The sequence below is a fragment of the Chrysemys picta genome, chromosome 2 (genome assembly GCF_011386835.1).
Source record: "Chrysemys picta bellii isolate R12L10 chromosome 2, ASM1138683v2, whole genome shotgun sequence".
In the NCBI taxonomy this organism is placed as follows: Eukaryota; Metazoa; Chordata; order Testudines; family Emydidae; genus Chrysemys; species Chrysemys picta.
This window is the reverse complement of record NC_088792.1, coordinates 151,030,984-151,054,909: the sequence shown is the minus strand read 5'-3', so window position 1 is coordinate 151,054,909 and position 23,926 is coordinate 151,030,984. Positions and strand designations below refer to the sequence as shown.

At 49.1% G+C, this 23,926-nt stretch overlaps 1 protein-coding gene across 9 annotated transcripts in view; it reads right to left on the bottom strand.

Moving 5' to 3' along the window:
* The window catches only part of TET3 (tet methylcytosine dioxygenase 3), a 159,467-nt gene that overhangs the window by 30,310 nt on the left and 105,231 nt on the right, over window positions 1–23,926 (bottom strand). For all 9 annotated transcript variants that reach the window (XM_065584393.1, XM_042859282.2, XM_005286506.4 and 6 more), the window contains one exon: window positions 2,466–2,556. In XM_065584393.1, coding sequence (XP_065440465.1) covers window positions 2,466–2,556 — 91 coding nt within the window. The remainder of the gene's footprint in view (window positions 1–2,465; window positions 2,557–23,926) is intronic.

The following is a 23,926-nucleotide window of genomic DNA, read 5'->3' as shown; positions in this document are numbered from 1 at the left end:
CCCCCTGGCTAGTACCGTCCCCGTCTCCAACCCCAGGGTGAAGTCCTGGCCACGGTGATGTCCGTAGGAGTTTGGCCTGCAATGGGGCGAGGATTTTACTCGGCGTTCCCAGACCTGAAGGGCTGGAGGGCTCGATTAGATTAGCCTGGGATTAGCAAACCAACCCTTCCGTGCCAAGTCCAAACATCCCAGCCCCTCGGTGGGACCCGGGGCAGAGGGGCAAGGGAACGCACGTGCTCCCCAAGCAGCTGCCAGCAGCCCCTCCATGGCAGGTGTGTACAGTGGCTGAGGGTTTTCTCTAGTGTTTTTCGGTGCCCAACCTGAGGGCTTGTTGCTGAGCCTGTGGCTCCAAGTCACGGCAAGTTGGGCTCTCAGAAATCAAGGCAGCACCACCTGCTTTTGATTTTCCTGACCAGGGGGACAAGTAGGGGGATGAGCAGAATGATGCTCAGTGCAGGCAGGTGGAGAGCTGGACATCTTAGCCAGGGGACTAAACCCATAAAACCAGGATCCTGCTGCACAGCTGGGCAGAGATCAACGGGGTTTAGCCCCCATTGACTGTCCGGCTGCACAGCCGCCTTGCAATCTGCCAGCTGCTCCCTCCCAACTCCCCACATTCCTGCTGCTGAGACGCAACAACGCCCTGGAACCGCACCGGCTCAGGCAATATGCGTCCGTCCTCCTCAGTCCCTTCCGCTCCTTTTCAATCTGCCAAGGGGAGGACGTGGGCCTGGAGACAACTCAGCTGCACAAATATGTCCAGGGTGTCATAACCAAGGCAGGAGATGGTAGAACTGGGTGGCAGGACCCTGCACTATGGGATGAAATTGAGCAAAGGGAAAAATGTTTCCTAACAGCAAGATCTATTAACGGTAGGACCTAACATAGTCAGACTCAGACAAATTTACACCTAACTAGCAGCGAGCGGGCTCTGGCTACCAGTGAGATTGTACAGTCTCCCAAGAGAAAGGGGCGGGAGCCCTGTTGCTTGAGACAAAAAACAACCACCGCCAAAAATCCTGGACTACACTGGAGAGCGAGCTGTAGGAAAGAATCCTGCCCTGGCAGAGCGACAGGCTGGGTGACCCCACTGGTCTTTTCTATTGCCAATTTCACCGACTTGACCGCAGGCATAAGGAATAGTAACCGTGAAAGGTTTTGACTTGCCCTTGGCCGGTTGCTTAGTTTGGCAGCTGTTGAACTGTCTGTGGGAGGCAAATGATACGTCTCGTCATGCGATACTCATTGGCGTACCATGCAGATATGTACCCGGGCAGCGCACGACTCGCCAGCGGCCCTGCCAGCCCTGGCTGTAGGAAGCAAAGCAAATCGGTTGGCCAACCCAAGCCCGAAGTGACTCCCTGCAGCAAATTGGACTAACCAGTGTGGTTTCCCACAGGCATCTAGTTCCCACCATGGCTTTCCCTTGACCACCTTAGCCCATGTTTAAGGCAGGGTGCCGTGCCTTCCCTAGACCTTTCTGAAGTGTTAGGCAGAATATGTCAGCTAACACCCTCTACCAACTCTGAATCCTGGTCTAGCCAAGGCCACAGTGATTTAGGGTATGTGCAGTCAGAGGTGCGACCACTGTATGTGCTGTAGACTGATCTACACTAGAGTTAACGATAGCAGTGAAACCCCCCAGAAGCAGCATCCTTCCCTACCAGGGACCTTGGGTACATACGGGGGTACCCCCCACCCCCATAGAGCTGGATCAAAGATAGCTCAGGTGTATCCATCAGCGCTGCAACCACGCCTCCCGTTGGCAGTGCAGACAAACCCTTCAGGGACCCGTGAAAGTTGTTTTCACCAGCACCTCTCCCAGGCACTGCTGACAAACCCAGACAACTTTCACTGGAACTCAAGCCAGGAGAGCAAAAATCCCACACCCCGTCCTGCATCACCACCACGGGATAACGCAACCAGCAGGCGGGTGAATTCAAGCACAAGTAGAACATGTGCGGCGGGGGAAGCGCGGTGGCGGGAGGGTGGCTTTTCGGCTTCCCATTTACGCTGTCCACAAGCACCACGCCAGCTGGAGGGGAAGCGGTGGGCCTGGTGCAGAAGAAGAATCTAGCTGTGCCTGATAAATTGGAGGAATTGTTCGCCCCGGCACAGAAACGACTCTGCCCAGATCAGCCTTTAACTGGGGCAACAACACCAGCCTTCCTAGAAGACGCCCGTGGATTAGATTCCACCTGGGGTGATGTGGCTACAGCCCCTGGCACAGGGGCCTCGGCGGCAGCATGACCAGCAGAGGGCACTGGAAGCATCTGCAATCGCCCCCCTCTTCCCTGGGGGTCCTTTGCAAGGCAGAAAAGTGAGCAGTTCCAGCTGTGGAGGTGGGGCGGGGCAGTGAAGGAATGCACTGATTCAGCATAGCCCCTCCTCCACAGGGCCCTCTGCACAGGCGGGGGGGATTTTACTCCGCCTGTCTCTCTTGTTGCAAACCATCCAGGACGTACCTCTCTTCCATGAGATCCCTGATAGATGCCACTGTTGGTCCTGATCCCAGGTGGGTGTAGTATGGTCCCTCGTCTTTCTCCACTATTTGTTCTAGGAAAAACAAGGGGGAGGGGGGAAATTACTTCATTTGAACTGGTGCCAACACCCTCACCTCTCCCCAGAAGCATGCAGATGCTGCAGGCTAACGCAAGTCCTCAGTGAAATCAGGACGGCCCCACGTTCTTCACTGGACGCCCATCAGCGGCACCTGTGCAGCCTCAGTGTGATCGCAAAGTTTGCAGAGCTGCAGCCGACCAAACTTAGGGCGTGTTCACATGACAGGCGGCACAGTGGCACTGCTATGGAGTAATAGCTATGCCGCCGTTTTCTGTCGCTGCGGGAACTCCGCCTTCCTGAGCAGAAGCAGCGACGCTGAGGGACGCATCCTTCCGTCTCCCTAGCTGTGTCTACACTGCGGGTTATATTGGCATAGCCACGGCACTCAGGGGGGTGGATTCTGCACAGCCCCGAGTACCAAAGCTCAGTCGAAAGAAATTTTAAGCATAGACCAGGCCTAAGGCTTGTCCACACTTGAAAGTGAATTTGGATTAGGGCAAGATACGAATTTAAAATGCAACAGCTGGTCCTGATCTTAACTCCAGGTGTAGACAAGCCCTTAGCCAAGCGTTCGATTGAGGATGCACAATAAGAAATGTCCCTCAGCTCCCTCTCCCGGGACTGCAGGGCTAGCAAGAGTTAGAAAGAGCAACGCTTACTACTGCATCTCGGGTGAGCAGACAGAACTCTGGGCGTATGCACAGAGGAAGTTATTACTATTATTGCTTAGTTTACAGTAGCACCTACAAGTCCTCACCTAGCTCCAGGCCCCTTTAGGCTAGGCACTGTGCAGACACACAGTGGGACAGCCCTGGTCTCAAAGAGCTTACAATCTACGCACACAAAGGAGGGATTGTTACCCCCAGTTTACAGCTGGGGACTAAAGCACACGAATATTACATCACAGACGGCAGAGCCAGGAATGGAACATGGATCTGCAGAGCACCAGTCTAGTGTATTAACCACAAGGCCATGCTGATAAACAACCCAGTGCCTTAGCTGCATAGTCTTTTCCCACATCAGAGCTGTACTGTGAGGGCCAGATTCTGCCACCCTTACTCCTCATCAGTAGTGCCTTTCTCGCCTGTGACTTCAGTGGGCTCCTGGCTGAACAAGGTCATAGCTAACATGAGTAAGGGCAGCACAATCCAGCCTTTAGCAAACAGAGGTGTGCCGGCTTTTCACACACAGCCAACGCCTATCAAAACCACCCTCCCTTTTCACTCAGTGACAACAAACGGGTTCTCAGCCATTCCTGGCAGGATCGCCTGCAGCACACCTCACGCCCTTTAAATGCAGCCATGGAGAAAAGCTGCTTCGGCGTGTGTTCCGTTTGCTTGTATTTTGCAATCACCCGCGTGGGGAAGATACATGCAAATCCACCCCTCTTTCCTGAAACTGGACACAATGGGCCCGATCCCCAGCTGGGACAGATCAACAGAGCTCCACTGAAATTGGTACAGCTATGGTAATTCCCATCAGCGGCAAGTCCTGCCCAGTGAATCTCGTGGCGTGTAATGGAACAAGATAACACCCCCACCCCCCCAGACTCAGGTCCAGCAGAACAGCTTCAGGCATGGCCCAGCATCAAACAGGTACAGAGCCAGGCAGTCACTGCATCAGGCAAGCATGGCCTGGCACTCATCGCATTCTTAAACAGCCGACCTCTGTAGGGCAACGACCAACAGGGGTGAGCGATGTGAACACAGCTACGAGCCTTGCACAGGACGCATGAGCTCCTTGCCTGGAGACATCACAGTCAGGTTCCTCCAATCAGCTGGAACAAGACTGTCTGGTGAATGCTGAGAAGCCAGATTATATTGGGAGAAAAGCGACAGGTTTCTAAATCACAGATTAACCAGCTCCCTGGCAGGGGCAGATTTTGCTATTTTCTGGCCCACATGGAACATTTTCTCCCTCTCTCTTTTCGCGGCCTCCTGGGATCAAGGTGAAGCTGGAGAGAGACAGGAGCGAAGAACGCAGCTGTGACCCAAAGCCATCTACATTGCCCAGCTGGGTAAAATGCTGCTATTTCACCTCAAACCTAGGCACTGTGAGGCAAGGGAAAGACCCAATTTAGTTATGCTCTGGACCTGGGAGGTGATTGATTGCCTCTTGGGTCAGAGCACGTAGCTGAGAGAGCACAGGCGCGGCAGAGACGAACTAGGGAGAGTCCCTTCCTGTAGCTGGGCTTGGCCGTGGCCAGAAAGCAGAACGACAGGAGTAGGGTTAGCTGGAGAGTGGAGAGGAGTCCCAAGCCAGGGTCGATGAAGACCAGGGAATGAGATAGATGTGCAGGAGGGGTGGAAGGCTAGTTTAAATGGCACTTGGATTCCCAGCAGGGAGAAGTCAGGGGGTCAGTATCTTGACAAGGGGGAGGAGTTGAAGTTGAAGTTGAGCTGAGGAGGGGCAAAGGATCCTTTTTTTGTTTAGAGCTGAACCCAGAACGGGACTGAACTGAGCCATGCACGGAAGACCAAGCAAGGCACTCTGGAGGAGGGACTGGCTGGGGCTGACCATCCGGGCAGAGGAAGTGCCCACCAGAGGGCGTGCAAGAAGCAAAATGCTCTTCAATGCCACATCCAGGCATGAAGGGCGGCCTAGCAGTAAGGACGTGTGTTTATACCCTTCCTTTACTCCAGTGTAAGTACGATGTGCCAGAGCCTCAACCACTGCAGATCAGCTCCCCCCATTTACACCAACCTAGCATCTGACCCACTGGCTACAATGAAGTTACTCCTGACTTACACCACCGTGAGAGTCATTTATCTGAGTGCAGGCCAGATTCCTTTCTCAGGTACACCAGTGTTACACTTGGGACTCCGAGAGGTCACCAGCACATGGTCAAGAGTAGCAGCTGTGGTAACAGCGAGAGATGGGCAGAAATTGAAGACACTGGATGGGAAGAGGGGACCAAACTGAGCAAGAGCCCCAGTTACAGCGGGGAAAAAAGCCACAGATAACCCCTGGCTGGGCACCAGGGAGATGGGAAAGCGAGCAAGAAGGGCAATGGAGGAGAGGAATGAGGAGGAACAATCAGAAGTTCAGGGACATGGACCCCTGCCCCACGTGGAGCCGTCTACACCAGTGCAATGTGCCACCACAACCAAATGTGACACCCTCTTTGCACTGCTGTGAATGACTCCACCAGGTGCAGGGCACTGATGAATGGGGGCTCGGAGGTAGGGATGGGGAATCCAGCAGGAGTTCTGGAAGGAGAGGCCTAGCAGGCTCAGGACTCATTGGCGTGGCGGAGGTAACTGAAGCCGTGGGAGCAGGTGAAAGCACCAGAGGAGGTAGGCTGGGAATTTCTATCCCAAAGCTTCTTTGGAAATGCTGGCCGTGAGCCACAAGATCAAAGGCGGCACCCACTGTAACACTCACCACTCCAGCACCACGGGACACAGAACTCAAGCCCAACCGGCAGGGGGAGAAAGAGAGACTCATGCAGTCGCTGATACCAGACACCTGGGGGCTAGTAGCCACCATGGCCAGTCAGGAAGACACAGGAATGGCCAGAGTTATAGAGTCATGTCGGGGCCCGGCTGAGCCAAAAATTAGCTCCAACTTCTCCATGTTTCCTCCTCTGTTGTGCTTTTGTGAGGAGGTAGAATTGGTCTGGCATAGCTAGTGCCCAGATATGGCACGCTCTCTGGAGTTCAGGGGGCAGTGTCAAGATCCACGTTACCGCAAGCCCAAGGCATTATTGTTTAAGGGCACCTCTACACGGCAAACTATTGCCAACGCAACTGATGTTGGCATAAAGCCGCCGCAAACAGTATATCACTCATGCACGTACATATGTGGCTCCTTGCGTTGGCACTGCGGGAGCATTCGTGTCAATGCATGGTGCACCACGGAGGTATCCCAGTGTGCAACTCACCATCAGCCAGCGCACTCTTTCTTGGGAAGTTTTGACAATGTATGGTGAGGGCAGAAATGAGTCATGCAGGGGGTGACTTGGATTGTGGAACCAAGTTCCCATCATGCAACTTTCTCCATCCCATAATGCCATCTCTGTCCCATAACTGTCACGCCTATTTTGCAAATCCCATGAATCTGTGCAGGACTTGTTGCTGTCCGTCATCTCTGAATGAAGCATGGAGGCTGCACAGTTCTGCATTATTGTCACGAGCGCAGCAAGCACAGGATGAGTGATCCTCTGGTAGCTGCAGAGCCGCAAGAAGAGCAAAGGGGAAAAATGGTGATTTCCAGGAGGGCAGACGGCTGTGGAACGTAGCAAGAATCAATTCAATATCTCTGCTGGCATTCATGGAGCAGCTGCAAACGGTGGAGCGCCGCTTCTAGACCCAAGAAACAAGCACTTACTGGTGGAATCCCATTGTAATGGAGGCTTAGGATAACAAGCAGTGGCTGAAGAACTTTCAGATATGAAAGGCCATATTCCTGGATCGGAGTGCCGAGCTCACCACAGCCCCCTGGCACAGCGACACCAGACTGAGAGCTGCACTGACAGTGGAGAAGCGAGCGACGATGGCAACTTGCAACGTCGGATTGCTACAGGTCAGCAGGAAAATCATTCTGCAGTTGTAAAATACACAGAGGGGGTGTTGTCACGCAAGTATGCAGGGCCATTAACTGTCTCCTGCTTTGCAGGACCATGACTCTCAGCAACATGCAGGACATAGTGGATTTGCAGCAATGGGGTTCCCAAACTGTGGCAGAATGATAGCCGGCATGCATATCCCTATTTTAGCATCAGCCCACTTTGCCAGAGAGTACATCAACATAAAGGGCTATTTTTCTATGGTATTACAAGTGCTGGTTGATCACTGGAAACACTTCACCGACATCAGTGTTGGCTGGTCAGGGAAGGTGCATGACGCTTGCATCTTTAAGAACACAAAACTATTCAGAAAGCTAAAAGCAGGGATTTTCTTTCATGACCAGCGGATTACCATTGGCGATGTTGAAATGCCCATAGTGATCCTGGGGGACCCAGCCTACCCCATGCTCTTGAAGCCATACACTGGCCACCTTGGCAGCACCAAGGGAAGATTCAACTCCCAGCTCAGCTGGTGCAGAATGACAGCTGAGTGTGCTTTTGGTAGGTTGAAGGGACACTGGTGTTGTTTACTCACCAGATATTTTCGGTGAGGAAAAATATCCCAGTGGTTGGAGCTGCCTGCTGCGTCCTGCATAATATCTGTGACGCAAAGGGGGAAAAGTTCTTGCTGGGGCAGAGGGTGCAGGTGGAGCAGCTGTCTGAAGAGTTTGAACAGCCAGACATAAGGGCTATCAAAAGAGCTCAACGCGGAGCCACACAGCTCAGAGAGGCTTTGAAAGAGCATTTTATCAATGAGCCCAAGTAATGTGTCGTGGTGGACTGTGGTCTACTCAGCCCTGCAGTTTGGGGGCCTGTTAGGAATTGTGCGGTGCTTGGCACACATCTATGAACATAACACTTAATTTTGCGGTGCTTGCTGTATATGTATGATCATTACACTGTGTGTGTCATTGATCCGATGAGTTGTCACAGTGTATGATAACAAGAAAGCGGGTGCCCTCACTACCATCAGCCATTCTGCAGCATACATTGGGAATGAATAAAAATGAATTATTTTCCAAACAAGGGAGTTTAATTGACTCACAAAAACACTTCAGCAGAAATTCTGTGCACGTTAAAAGCAAATATATCAAAACCTTAATAAATTTATGGATCAGAGTTTTAAGAAGAGGAAAGAACATTCATGTTCATTTTAGCTACTCATACAACAACCACGGCTCTCACAGGTCAGTGTATGCGAAGCGGTGGTTGTCCTTGGTGTGGAGCAGTAGGAGAAGCCCCTCGTGCATCTCCCTCTCCTTTGCCTGCTGGGACTCCTGGATCTTTCTCCTGTCTGTTCTTTCCCTCTCCATCCAGTCTGCAATATTCACCCTCCAGGCCCTCTGCTCACAGTCTGATGCAGCTCTGGCTTCCGGATCTTGCTGAACATGTCATCCTGAGTCCTCTTCTTTCTCTGACTCAAGCGTTCCACGGGTGTAGAGGGGGAACCCCTGAAGGCCACAACAGCAGCAGCTGCAGGTAGAAGACACAGAGGGTACCACTGTCAGTATGTGAAACAGAAAGTGAAAGTTAAGTTTCTGAACTCCCTACCCCTGCTCCCCTGAAGCTTTAAGCGAGACCTGCTGATTGAGTCTGCTTCCAAGTGCACCATGCACAGCACTTGAGGGAAATGAGGAGGGTATTGCTTGGTTGCATGAAACTATGGGTACAGGGCAATGGTGCTGAATACCGGCACCATTTTTCACAGGCCATGGTGATCTGAGCTGATATCCCACTCCTGAGGGTGACAAAGGCACAGAGAGCTCAGCTGCAGCTTGCATTCCCAAGGCCCATGCGCTGAAAGCCTGCATACTGCAATGGTGCCTGCCGAAGTTATCACGGACTGGCGTAGGAAAGTGCCCTACCGCAGAGGGGGAAATAAGGCTGCCGGCCCTAGAAACTTTTCCTCAAGATCTCTCAGGAGGATTCTCTGTGTACAGACATAAACTGCTACGTGTGACAATCCCCCTCCAGCCACCCGCCTAACTCTAGAGGGGAATGAAAAACAGACAACTACTCTACCTCTTTGCTGTATCGCTACCTCGTCTAGTACAAGCACATTAAGGAAAAGTCAATAGCTTTGTCCTGCTAAGTTGGGGGCATCATCACTGTAACGGGAAATAAGCTTACACACTTACCTGAGGTTTCTTCCCTTGCATCAGGCTTGTCAGCTGGGACTGACTGGACTATGGTGGAGTCTCAAACAGATCCTGGCTCATGGCATAGCTGGGCCTCCCGGGCACATGTCCTTCGTCCTCGCTGGTCACGCCAGGGGCCTCTGTCTCAGGCTCCTTGGTGGTACCCATTGTGGCGAGTGGGGAGGTCTCCGCCAAATATGGCATGCAGCTCTTGGTAAAAGCAGAAGGTCTGCGGCTCGGCACTGGATTGACTGTCGGCCTCTCTGCCCTTCTGGTCTGCTTGCCGCAGTTCCTTCGCTTTCACACGGCACTGCTGCTGATCCCTGTTGTACCCCTTCTCCTGCATCCCCCATGCAATCTGCTCAGAGATCTCCCCATTTCTACGGCTGGTCCTTAGCCATGCTTACACAGCCTCTTCTTCCCACAGGCCCAAGAGATCCAATATCTCCTGTCTACTCCAGGTCGGAGCGCGTCTGGATTGCGTAGCCAGCATGGTCAGCTGGGTCCTTGTGCACAACACTGGAGACTTGCTAAGTGAGGCAATCAAGAAAAGGCATTTCAAAAATTCTTGGGGGTTTGGTGGGAGGAGGCTTCTGGTCTCTGTGACCCCCTGGGCAATGGAATTAACCATTGTGACCAGAGTGGTCAGTGTGTGGCATTGTGGGACAGCTGCTGGAGGTCTGCAAGGGTCAACATAGGTAACACAGTATCTGCAGCAGTGCTGTGTTGACCTCAGTACATTGATCATGATTCAATGCTGCTCGAGGAGGTGATGTTACTATGTCGGTGTAATGGAGAGTTTACATCAGTGGGAGACAAATTTAAATGTAGACACACGGCCAGCAGGTCAGTGCATGGCGACTTACATCAACCTAACTTTGTAGTGTAGACCAGGCCTAAGGGACAGCCTTTTAAAGGTATTTAGGTGCCTAGCTCCCATTGATTTTTTTTTTTTAATAGATGTTGGGTGCCCAATGCCTATAAAAATCAGGCCCTAAAAGCTTTTTGCCAGAAAGAGCCAAACAACTTGGTTTTGTCAAAACTTCAGTTTCTCCCTCAAGGTGACTACTTCAATTGGGGACAGTGATATAGTGTCTCTGCAGATCTGCAAGGGGAAAGGGGGGATAGCGTCTCTTACTATTAACTTCACTATTGTCTTTCTACCACCCGGTCCAAAAAAAAAAAAAGTATTTTCAATCCAGCATCCTTCTGATTTAAATTATTTGATTTCTTACTTCAAACTGGGAAACCCAACGTATATTGTAAATTCAAGTGACAATGTCAGGAGCCCAGCAACTAGCTAGCTACTGCAATGACTGATATTCTGGAAAAATGAGAGAGAAATCTCTTAAAACAGGAAGAACTAAAGATAGCGAGACAGGCAGATAAATAGAGGAGAAAAAATGATGGATGTATAGCTAGATTAGCAGATAGATATAAACAGATTAAGAGAGATGATGGCTACATGAGATTACACTCAAAATATCTAAAAATATAAATAATTTTAAAACTAATCTGAACGGAAATATGTTTATGATCGGTCTTCAGCTATTCCAAATCTGATGGTGCCCAAATGCAGGGGGCAAAAAACTATTTTAGCACTTAGAAATATTCAGGATGAAAATGTAACAGCAAAAATATATAAAGATACAACCCAAGAAAATGTTTAGCAATCACAATGACCTACCAAGCCATCTGGCAAGAGGAGAAAAATCTAACAACTCTAGGGGATTGTTCCCCGGTACGTGCCACTCTCAGAAATGCTGGATCTATCAGGTTCACTTGAATTCAAAAGAGATTTACCTGCCCCAATGCCAAAGACTAAGTACTTTCCATTTTCCAGATTTGCAAGGAATGTCTTAAGCATTTGGATTAGTAAGAGCAGGAAAGAACGTCCATAATTCTGTCTCTCGGCACGAAATCGGGACCACTCCAAATTCCATTTCCTGTTTCTAAACAAGAGGTTGCAAATTGCTTCCTTTTCCGGAGTACAATTACCCGCTGAGCACACGCAGAGTGGACTCAGCCGCAAATAACAGAGAGGCCAAACTGACGCAAGATTACACCTGGCATCACTGCCCAGCGGGAATATTGTTAGAGATGATCCAAATGAGAGGTGAACAGATTTGGGAAGCAACTTTTTCGCTCAGATGCAAACAAATGCTGCTATTTTGGAATGTCTACATGACAGCTGGCAATCCCTAAAGCATGCAAGAAAGAATCAAGCACCTGCACGGAAGAAGGCAGCATCTTCACCGATTCGGTCATTTCGGGGAGACTTATACAAATTCACCCTAAATAAAAATTCTGATTTCAAAGCTCTCCTTTTGCCTGCCTCACAGCAAAGCTTCATCTTAGATTCATAGATTCCAAGGCCAGAAGGGACCACTGTGATCAGCTAATCCGACCTCCTGTACACAGGCCAGAGAACTCCAGGAGCAGCTGGACTGTACATATTGTTCAGAATTCCCACCGATTTGCAAAGCATTAATACCTTTCAGTGCTGGTTTCCAGACTCGGTTTCAGCCCATCGTTTTGTTAACTAGCTACGGATGCTGTGTTGCTAATTTCCACAGCCTCTCGGAGAGAAAGATGAACCACAAGTTTAAGTAGGTTTCAGCCACAACTGGCTCAAACCTTTTCGGCTCAGAACATTACTAGAATGTCGGGTTCTAGGTGGTACGGGGAGTGATCTTCAAGGCTGAGATTTTCAAAAGTGACCACTGAGTTTGGATGCCTCAATTTTCGATTGCCCAGCTTGAGATCCCTTAAAGAGGCTGGACTTTCCCTGGGCTGGGTGCTCAGCACTTTCTGAAACTGCCCCTTTTTAAGGTGTCTTGAGTGGAGCACCCAAAAAAAATGAGGCACCCAGAATCACTAGTCAATTTTTAAAATATTGGCCTAACATTCTGCCTTGCTACTTTGTTTATAATAAGCTAAAGCCTGTTTCCTCACCAAACTAGTTCTCCTCCTGTCATGTGCATGTGACTTTGTTATTGTAGGGTTTAGCTTGTTTCTAAAAAGCTATGATTTTATTATTGATTAGTATTATTTGTACTACATTAGCGCTTAGTGAGATGAGAACCCCACTGGGCTAGGGGTTATACTAACAGCAAGAGAGAGCCGCTTTCCCCAAAGAGCTGGTAATCTAAATAGACATGATAGACAAAGGGAGTATTATTGTACAGATGGGAGGAACTGGGACAAAGATTTTTGTTCTCAGCATGTGCAGCACCTAACACAATGGGGACCGATCACTGATTGAGACCTCTCGGCACTACCGAAATACAAACGCTGCTAATTAAAATCATCATAATTCAGGAGGAGATTTTGCAAAGGCACCCACAAACCCTGATCCTGCTCTCAATGAAGTCAGTGGCAAAACTCCTGTTCACTCTAACGGTGCCGAGCCAGTCCTAATTCTCACTGAAACTCAATGGGAGTCAGGCATCAATGTGCCATTTGTGTCTTTGAAAACTTCCCTCTAAGTGACATGCCAAGGTCACACAGGGTACCTGTATCAGAGCCTGGCGTGGAACCCAGAACCCCTGAATCCCACTTACCAGCACCGTTCCTCCCACTGCATTGATGGTTTAGAACTTACTGCACCAACCCATCATGACCAAATAATCTTAAACTACCCAAGAACATAATTTGCACCCAAGAATCAAAATTGTGAAACAGAATGGTGTGTCAGTTCTGGGAGGGTTACAGCTGTTTGTTATTGTAGGGTTACACTAGCTTGTTATTGTAGGACCAGGCATTATTTGTAGTGATGGATTACAACCATTTTTGTTCACACGGGGTGCTCTTGTGCATTGTGCTCCGAGAACTGATTTGTTTGAACTTTTAAGTTGGTTCAATAAAAGATATTACCTCATGCACCCCTATGGATTTTTGCAGACAGAAGAGAAATGAAAGTAAAATACATTAGCCTTAAAGGTGTATGTTTAAAGAGCAACTGACAGGTGCACATTTTATTTGGAGACCATTTTGCAGATCCGGTCTGTTGTATAACATGAGAGCTGCCATACTGGGTCTGACCATTGGTCCAGCTAACTCATATATCCTGTCTCCAACAGTGACCAATACCAGAGCTTTAGAGGGAAAGTACAGACCAGGGGAAGTATGGAGTGATCAACTCCTGGTTTCTGCTATGGAGCATGGAGTTATGTCCCTGGCCATCTTGGGTAATAGCCATTGACAGACCTATCCTCCATGAACTAATCTAGTTCTTTTTTTAACCCAATTATACTTTTGGCTTTCATAACATCCCCTGGCAATGAGTTCCACAGGTTAGTTGTGTGTTGTGTGAAAAAGTATTTCCTCTTGTTTGTATTGAACCTGCTGCCTATTAATTTCACTAGGTGACTCCTAGTTCTTGTATTATGTGAAGCAGTAAATAACACTTCCCTGTTCACTTTCTCCACATCATCCATGATTTTATAGACCATCATATCTCTCTTCCCTTGTCTCTTTTCTAAGCTGAACAGCCCATATCTTTTAGTGTCTCCTAGTATGGAACCCATTTCCTACCCTTGATTAGCTGTGTTGCCCTTCCCTTAGCCTTTTCTAGTTCCACTATATCCTTTTAGAGATAGGACGACCAGAACTGGACGCAGTATTCAAGGTGTGGGTTCACCATGGATTTATAGTGACATTAAGATATTTTCAGTCTTATCTTCTATCCCTTTCCTAATAGTTCCTACCATACTGTTGGCCTTTTTGATCACTGCAGCAGTTTTCAGAGAACTATCCACGGTGATTCCAAGTTCCTTCGGGGGGGGGGGGGGGGGGGGGGCGCTAATTTAGAAGCCATTATTGTATATGGGTATATTTTCTTACTTCTCTTGCTAGTACCTTGTTAGTGAAAAAATTCTCATGGGAAAAGGGTCTTAGTACTTTGAAAGCTTCCGTGTGAGATTTCAGCACTGCTGGGCCATGAGCAGAAATTTGGGTATTGTATTTGTTTATGACCTTATAACTTCCATGATAACCAAATGTCCCAACCCCTCCAGGGCATTCTCTCTTGAGATGGTGGGAGCAGCAGCAGAAATGGGTATATGCTCCAGAGGGAGGGATTCCCTGCAAAAACCCTTAAGAATAAAACAGGTTAGACCTACAAAAAGTGAGCTACTGGGAGCTCAACTTGAGACCCCTGGATCTTAGTTGTCAGAGGGGCTGAGCACTTCCACTGCCTTAGCTGGAGTTGCATTTCCTCAGTAGCTGTAGATACCAAAGCTGGAGGAACCCTAAAACCAGCAACCATGGGGGAAAATCCTATGATCGTTTGGTCTTTGGCCTCTCTGCTGAGACAGCAACCAAGTAGGTCAGACCAGATGATCCTCCTGGTCTTTTCTGGCCTTAAAACTGCAGCAAAATCTAGAACGGAGTGAATGCATGTAATCACGGATGCACCCATTCCACTCCCAATGCTGCTGCTGAGTGGTGTATGGCTGCTGGATCAGAGTTTGATGGGCTGGAGCGCTCGTTCCACATGGGTTCCCTGGGCCAAACCTTCTGCTCCATTGAGCTCACGTTACACCAGCTGCGACTCTGGTCCCCCCATGTGAGAAAAGTACTCAAAGACCATCCCAACCAGGACTCCCATCCCCTACTGGAGCAAGCTCCGGAGCATGGGTCCAAAGAGCCCAGGAGGAGAAAGGGGATTGGCTTCTGTGGGTGTCCTATCAAATAATCAGATCTGGATGATTCATAAGCGAATTGGGCACATCAGTCAATTTTACCCATTAGTGTTGTTTAAAGCAATTAGGATTTGAGGGCACCTCGTCAGATCAGACCCTAACATCCCCAGATGCTTCATTCCCCTTGGTATGGTTTAGTTATTCCAGTCTTGAGCTCTCCAGGCAGTATTCAGCACTGAGCCAGGGACTTTGTCCTTCCACTCCGGAGGCCTGTAAACCACACCGCTCCCGCTCCCCAACCTCATTCCTGGAACAAACAGCAACTGGACTGTGATGGGGGCCAGAATCCTGGCTGGCTTTTTTTTAAGTTTGCAAGCTGCTGCTCATGTGATTTGCTCTTTTGGTTACTCTGTTGAGTGTAAATGCAGCTGGCCGTCTTTTCTCTGAAACTTGATTGTCCTGGCTCTGGCCGGGCTCAGAGGGAGTGCTGGGCTATTTGAATGATAAAGAACCAATACAGAGATAATTAAAAATAGATAGTTCAGCCTTGGCCAGCATGGTTACTAGGACATGGTGGGGAACAGGCAATCAGCCTGCATTTGTGGAAGAAGAGCTAGTTAGCAGATGCTTCAGTTGGGCTTGGTTTCTGTCCGGCGGTGCTGAGCAACTGACACAGATTTAGGGCTGGATTCTTTGTTCTGCACCTTCTGCAGTTGCGCCACATGGGGATCAGAAGGGAACTGTTTTACACCCTCCTTGCCCCGGTGTAAATGACTGTCCACAATGCAGGGCAATGGCAATTCAAGCCCTTTGCGTTATCTCCTGGGATGATCTCATGCCCTACGGTAACCGATAACAGGCAAGCGCTATGTACTATCAATATTTTGCTACCTCCTCCTCCCCCGTTAAACTAGGGCATCTCTTAATGCCAGGAGGGCAGCAGCTACCTGTCTGGGCGCCTGCTCGTCTTGCCATCCCACAGCTGCTCTCCAAAGAGACCCCTGGAGCAGGACGCCCACTTGGGTTAAGGAGGGGACCGGAGCTCACCTATGCTGGCCATTAATTACTTTCCAAGGCCTGTCTTCCCAGACCTTCTCCTGAGGGGAGGGAGAGCTTGTCCTCTGCGCGGTGGCTTGGGAAGGGCTTTGATGGAGGGTCTTGGTGCAGCGGGTAAGGTGGTGCATTTTGTTAATACATGGGGTACGCACACCTTCAACACTGGGAGAGGCTCCTTGGAAATACATTACATTCAGGTGGGTACAAATCGTGGCTCCGTCTACTGGAACTACAGTCAAGAGGGATAAACCCACCAAGGCCCCCATAGGGATGCATTCAAGCTTTCTTCGTGGCCACTGGAAGACTGCATGCTTGGCTCTCTCCTAAACAGGCAAGGGCAGGAACCGCTGACTGACACTCCTCCCCCTCCCCCGCCCCCACAAATACACTGGCCAGCCACACTATGCTGGCTTGGAGGGGAGTGCATCCCGTGAAGAGCTGCAGGAAGTCACGTCAGCAGGGAGGAAACTTAGAGCTTCATAGAGTTTAAGGCCAGAAGGGCCAACCAGGTCATCTAGTCTGACCACCTGTGTAGCACAGGCTTCTCTAAGTCCTGCTCCCTCCCCACGTCTCCCCCAGGGGTGGCCCCACACCATCCGCCTGTAACACAATGCGTTCAGCAACAGCTTGTTCTAGCCCTACGTCAATAATAACTCCCCAGTACTATCTTAGACAGCCCCGGCCTGCTGGTGTCAACTGCTAAAATATCGGAAAAGGAAAGCAAGTACCAACGGGGTTAGGAACAGATTCTCTTCAATGGCCCACCAATAAACAACCCAAGAGGCTCTTGCCCAGGTCTCCATCCTCTTAGGTGCCACTACTGTAATCTCCACTGTTCCACCTTTGATGCTAGCCACAGTGCCTCAAATCCATGCAAAATGTCACGGGCCAGGATAATCTTCCGGGCTCACTGCTCCAACCACATCATCCCCGTCTTGGCATCCCTCCACTGACTCCCTCTCTGCCACCCCACCCAACACAAATCTTGGCCTTTGCCTTTAAAGCCCTTTGCCATTCAGCCCTGCCCTGCCCATCAGATCTAGTAGCTTACAATACAGCTACCTAGTGCTCCTCATCGCTCGCTCTCAAAGTGCTTTATAATAGAGGTCAGTATGATTCTACAGAGGGAGAATCAGAGACACAGAGAGGGTCGCTCCAGGGCAGTGACAGAGCTGGGAACAGAATCCAGGTGTTCTGAGTTCCAGTCCAGCATGCTATCCACACTGCCTCCTCTGCATCAAAAATCACCACCACCAGAGCCTTTTTCAGCCAGAGCCCTTGGCATTCCGTGTGAAATGACACGATCAATTTCAGACCCACACATCTGTCTGAAAATGGTTCCCTAGTTACCCTAACACACACGGTCCCTGTTAACTGAACGAGATCGGAGTGCTAGGAAAAATATTTCTCGCTAATCTTTTCAGTCTGTTTCCTTTACGCACTGGACAGCACTAAGTGTGTAGGCAGTTTCACTGTTCTCCCTATATGATCACTTTCCTGTATCTTTCATACTGCAAAGGAGAAGAGAAAACCATTTTAGAAAATCCTCAGAAATTGAGAGGGGGACTCCAGGCCATGGCTAGAACCTGAAACTTTTAACTCATTTGTTTAATTCACAAATTACATGTGTATAGTGGCCCTATAATTTGACTCTTTTTTTTTTAAAACAAGCAATATGTGTATTTAAAATAAAATACCAAAACAAGACACTCGACATCAAACACTTCTCCCAGGAAGATGGTAAGAGCACAAACACCACATGATGGATGTGCAGTCACGCTGCTTAATGTACTACTGGAAGGAGTTCAGACACCACAGTGATTAAGAAGCTAGAAAGAACCAGTCCCATCCTTCCAGTATGGTTACTCCGCAGCCTGACTGCCTTTATGCCACAATTCCCATCAGTTCTCATGAGCTAAGGAGGGACGTGTTGCATGAGTACTTGGACGGGGGGATCGCCAAGGAAAGCGTTGCCGGTGAGTCGCTATCATTTTTTCCTCTTAGCTGGGGCTGAATCAATGTCCCAGTGTGGTGGTGAGATGGGGACGTACTGTAAAACCGAGAACCTGGTCATTAATGATCCCATGGTGCTGTTCTACAAGGGTAGGAGTCAGGAGTGCTGGCCAAAAGCCAGCTTTGGTCATTAGACTCTGCCTTGCTGAAAACTTCCCCTGCAATTTCAGTCATGGGAAAACAGATCTCCACCCACGTGGTGACAAAGTCCAGGTAAAAGGAGAGAGGCCAAAGACAGCAAAGCAGGAGGGATCCTGCTTTAACACAGATGTGCAGAGAGAAGAGCAGAGCTAGGATATAAACAGAGGAAACCAGAGGAAGGAAAGGGACAATGTCAAATTCTCCAGTCAGTCAAAGCTATCCGCACTGCACACAGCTCCCTGGCTCTCCAGAGCCTGCTGAGACACCAGGGCGGACGGGCTGAGTCACTGACCGGTTAGGGAGCAGGGGCTACAAGTCAGAACTATTGGTTAACTTCACATCTTCCCCACTAACTTGCTGGGTGACCTTGGGAAAGTCATGTCCCTGGCCCCATGCCTCAGTTTCCTCACCTGTAAAAAGGAAACAACAGTGCAAGCTGTGAGGCTCAACTCATTGATGTCTGTAAAGCGGATGGATGGTGTCCCGTCCCTGCTCCCGCCACTGCCCCGCACCTGGCCAAAAATCAACACAGCCATTGCGAAATCTTGCCCTGGGCTAACGAGCTGTGTTGTACCAATACTCCTTGGGATTTTCTAGCCATATCAATTCACAGCAGGAGTGGGTGGCTGTGAGCACTATCAAGGTACAACGAGGATCCTTCACCCCCTGCTGCTGCTGGGAATCCAGGCACGGCTGTCGTGATGTTGGAGAGGATTACATGCAATGAGTTGTGCCTCAGTTTCCCCTCCAATATTTTGCCTGTCTTGTCTAATTAGAATGCAAGCTCTCTGTGGCAAGTGCTGTCTCTTCCCATGCATAGGCACAGCACCCAGAGCAAGGGAGTCCTGATCTTGTGACCTCTAGGTGCTGCTGTCATACGAACTCTGAAAACCCCGTAAAGTCAGTATAATGGAGCAGCGAATCCGACGCTGCATCAGAAATCTCAGCAGAGAGACTACAGCAGGGGTTGGCAACCTTTCAGAAGTGCTGTGCCGAGTCTTTATTTATTCACTCTAATTTAAGGTTTCGTGTGCTAGTAATACATTTTAACGTTTTTAGAAGGTCTCTTTCTAAAAGTCTATAATATATAACTAAACTATTGTTGTATGTAAAGTAAATAAAGTTTTTAAAATGTTTAAGAAGCTTCATTTAAAATTAAATTAAAATGCAGAGCCCCCCGGACCGGTGGCCAGGACCCGGGCATTGTGAGTGCCACTGAAAATCAGCTCGCGTGTCGCCTTCGGCACCCGTGCCATAGGTTGCCTACCCCTGGATTACAGCGTGAAAAGGCCATGTATGTTTCACTGCAGCAACACAGGACTGAAAGGGAGCTCCTGGATCAGTGAGTCCAGTCCCGGCTATCATAAACTCTCCGCTCACTCCTAGCGGTTCCACCTCCAGTTTCGTGACAGTGGCTGGGGAAGTCTATGTTTTGCCACTGTCCCTGTGGACAGAGGACATCACTGCAGGGTAGACAATCCAGCACCGATTCCCCCTTAAAAGAATACAAAGAGCTCAGGTTTATCCTCCTCCATGAGGGCCTCGAGGCATTGAAAGCCACCTCTACCACTGCATCCCCCGGGGGAGTGCTCAGCAAAGCATTCCCCGAGCTCAATGCCAGCAGGACAGGAGTAATAAAACATGCAGGTGTTCTTAAGGCAGCATTTTAACCCTGAAAGATAAGACCCTGCTTTACAACCCCGCACCAGTCCCGAACTGGCCTGCAACAGTTATCACAAACTGAACAGCCCCGCGGCCCCCCGGATGCTATGGGATTTGCATAGGCTGGCTGAGTGCTGTGCATTTTTATGAGCTCTGTGGAGAGCCGATTAGCAGAAAGAGGCACCCTGGCCCACAAACCCCTCCCCGCCCGCCCCAGCCCTCCCTACCCCACCTGCTCCCCTTCAGCTCCCACGCTCGCTGCTATTCAGCCAGCTGGCCCGCCTTGCCCCCTTCATGCTGGCTGCACTTGTCTGCGATTGTCTTGGCCGGATGCTGCCAAGGGAGATGGGTTGCCTTGCGCTGTCGCTGAGCTGCTTAAACCACCCCGGAGTCTGAGCAGAGGTTGGCTCGGGGCTGAAGGGGCAGGATAGCGGCTCACTCAGGGCTGGATTCTGATCTCAGACTGGCGTAACTCAGGAGGAACGACACGGATTCCAACAGGGGTGGCGCTGGATTGATGATGGGGTAACTGAGACCCGAACCCAGCTCCGAGGGCATTTAAAACGCTCCCTATTCAGGCAACAGCTCAGTGCAATGGCAGGAGGACAAACCATAAACATTGGTCTTTTCCAGATTCTCAAACCCTCCAGCCTCTCTACACCTGAGGCTGCAGAAGGGTCAACAATGCGCTGGGGCAGAGGTGTCTGTTCACTGCTCTCCTCCCCTGGATGGAATGTTGGTCCTGCCCTCCAGTACACGCTACGCACGAGTGACCTGAAGGCCCACCAGTGGCTCACAAGTCTGTGTCAGCAACTCTTGTCAGGCCCCAACATACTCATTATACCTAACACACTGCTGTCATCCTGGTTATCCAGAAAATGTCCTGCAAGGTATCGAATGAAAGCCGGCAATGCACCAAGTCAACAGGGCTTTTGTAAAGGAGAAATCACACCTCACCAATCTATTGGAATTGTTTGAGGGTGTCAATAAGCATCTGGACACGGGTGAGCCAATGGATACAGCGGACTTGGACTTTCAGAAAGCCTTTGACAAGATCCCACGCCAAAGGCTCTTAAGCAAAGCAAAGCAAAGCAAATCTTTTCATGGTTCAGTAATGGGTTAAAACATAGGAAGCAAAGGGGTGGAATAAATGGTCAGTGTTCACAATGGAAATTGGTAAATGGCAGGATCTAGACTGGGACCTGCGCTGTTCAACATATTCAATAATGATCTGGAAAAGAGGATAAATAGTGAGATGGCAAAGTTTGCAGATGATACAAAATTACTCAAGATAGTTAAGTCCAAAGCAGATTGTGAAGAGTTACAAAGGGATCTCACAAAACTGGGTGACTGGGCAACAAAATGGCAGATGAAATTCACTGTTGATAAGTGCAAAGTAATGCACACTGGAAAAAAAATCCCAACCATACATACAAAATGATGGGGTCTAAATGAGCTGTTACCACTCAAGAAAGAGATCTTGGAGTCATTATGGAGAGTTCTCTGAAAACATCCACTCAATCTGCAGCCACAGTCAAAAAAGCGAACAGAAGGCTAGGAACCGTTAGGAAAGGGATAGATAATAAGACAGAAAATATCACAATGTCACTATATATATCAATGGTATACCCACATCTTGAATATCGTGACAAGTTCTGGTCGCCCTATTTCAAAGGGGATATATTAGGACTGGAAAAAGTACAGAGAAGGGAAAAATGGTTAGGAATATAGAACAGTTCCCATAGAAGAAGAGATTTAAAAGACTGGGATTGTTCATCTTAGAAAAGAGATGACTAAGGAGGGAAATTATAGAGATCCATAACACCATGAATGGTGTGAAGAAAGTAAATAGTCAAGTGTTATTTACCTCTTCACATACCACCAGAACTAGGGGTCACTTGATGAAATTAATAGACAGCAGATTTAGAACAAACATAAAGGAAGTAATTCTATACACAATACACAGTCAACCTGTGGAACTCGTTGCCAGGGGATGTCGTGAAGCCAAAAGTATAAATGGGTTAAAAAAAGAACTAGATTAGTTCATGAGAAGATAGGTCTGTCAATGGCTATTAGCATTAGGGATGCAACTCCATGCTCTGGATGTCCCTAAACCTCAGAAGCTGGGAGTGGACAAAGGAAATGGATCACTTGATAAACTGCCCTGTTCTGTTCATTCCCTCTGAAGCACCTGGCACTAGCCACTGTCAGAAGACAGGATACTGGGCTAGATGGACCATGAGTCTCACCCAGTAAAGCTGTTATGTTCTTACTGGGTCACTAGTATCAGTGTGAAATGTCTGTATTAACACTATATGAGGAATCATATATACTCACTGATATTATGCTTTAAAGTTTGTAACCTAACACAGGGAGAAACAGGTTTTCTTCCCAACAGGAGGGAAGGGAATTATCTCCCTTCCTCTAATGTAAATTAAGCATTGTGAAATCAACACAAAGGACGCCCAATTTGTATGCAAGTCAACAGGAAAAGCCAGGTCGTGAAGTCAGCCTAGGAAGACACCAGAGGCTAAAGCCACAGGACGTTGTCTTGGCTCTGGGGTCCAAACAGTGAGTTTGGGGGAAATATAAGGTGAAGCAAAACAACATTGTGCTAATCATCACTGAGGAGGTGACAAATTAGAGGATTGGGCAAAAAAAAACCCTCATGAGGTTCAACAAGGCAAAGTGCAGAGTCCTGCACTTAGGACGGAAGAATCCCATGCACTGCTACAGACTAGGGACCGAGTGGCTAGGCAGCAGTTCTGCAGAAAAGGACCCAGGGGTCACAGTGGACGAGAAGCTGGATATGAGTCAACAGTGTGCTCTTGTTGCCAAGAAGGCTAACGGCATTTTGGGCTGTATAAGTAGGGGCATTGCCAGCAGATCGAGGAACGTGATCGTTCCCCTTTATTCGACATTGGTGAGGCCTCATCTGGAGTACTGTGTCCAGTTTTGGGCCCCACACTACAAGAAGGATGTGGAAAAATTGGAAAGAGTCCAGCGGAGGGCAACAAAAATGATTAGGGGGCTGGAGCACATGACTTATGAGGAGAGGCTGAGGGAACTGGGATTGTTTAGTCTCCAGAAGAGAAGAGTGAAGGGGGATTTGATAGCTGCTTTCAACTACCTGAAGGGGGGTTCCAAAGAGGATGGAGCTTGGCTGTTCTCAGTGGTGGCAGACGACAGAACAAGAAGCAATGGTCTCAAGTTGCAGTGGGGGAGGTCTAGGTTGATATTAGGAAACACTATTTCACTAGGAGGGTGGTGAAGCACTGGAATGCGTTACCTAGGGAGGTGGTAGAATCTCCTTCCTTGGAGGTTTTTAAGGTCAGGTTTGACAAAGCCCTGGCTGGGATGATTTAGTTGGGGATTGGTCCTGCTTTGAGCAGGGGATTGGACTAGATGACCTCCTGAGGTCCCTTCCAACCCTGATATTCTATGATTCTATGAGGTGAAAGGAACAGTACTTATGCAGTCATGAAAGCTAGATCCTGGCTGAAAGATCACGTTAGGTAAGAAAACTGCTTTAGACAGAAGATCGTAACCTGATAAAGCTAAGTTTTAGTCACTGGACAGCATGTTATACTTTTGTTTTATTAGTAACCATTTTGGTTTGCGTCGTATCACTGACAAAATCTGGATCTACTAATAAACTTCTCTTTGTTTTGCCCTAAGCCAATCTCAGTGCTGTAATAGCAAAGGAAAGCGTGCCTCCTCAGCTGAGCCAACAGGCTAGTGTGCATCCTGTCTTTTTGGAGACAGCCGACTTGGTAACTTCTGGGGGTGTCCTGGGATAGGGGCAATGTGCTACAGGAAAACTAGAGGGGGTTCAGGAACTGAAGTGCATCAAGTGTTACCAGCAAGGCAAACTACAGGCTGGCAGGGTCCTGAGGCATTGGCTAACACAATGGAGTGTCAGGGAGCCGACACACAGTTTGGCATCAGCAAACGTCTCTCTCACTGAAGCAGAGGGGCAACAAGGTAACTTACAGTTCTGGAGCCTCCCAAAAAGCATCACAGCATGTTCCTCTGCTAGTAGCAGCCCACAGAAGAGCTACGCCCTGATTCTCCACTGCCCTGCACTTGGGGCGGTCGTTTATACCAGGGAAAAATGCTGCCAAGCCAGAACGCGCAATCAA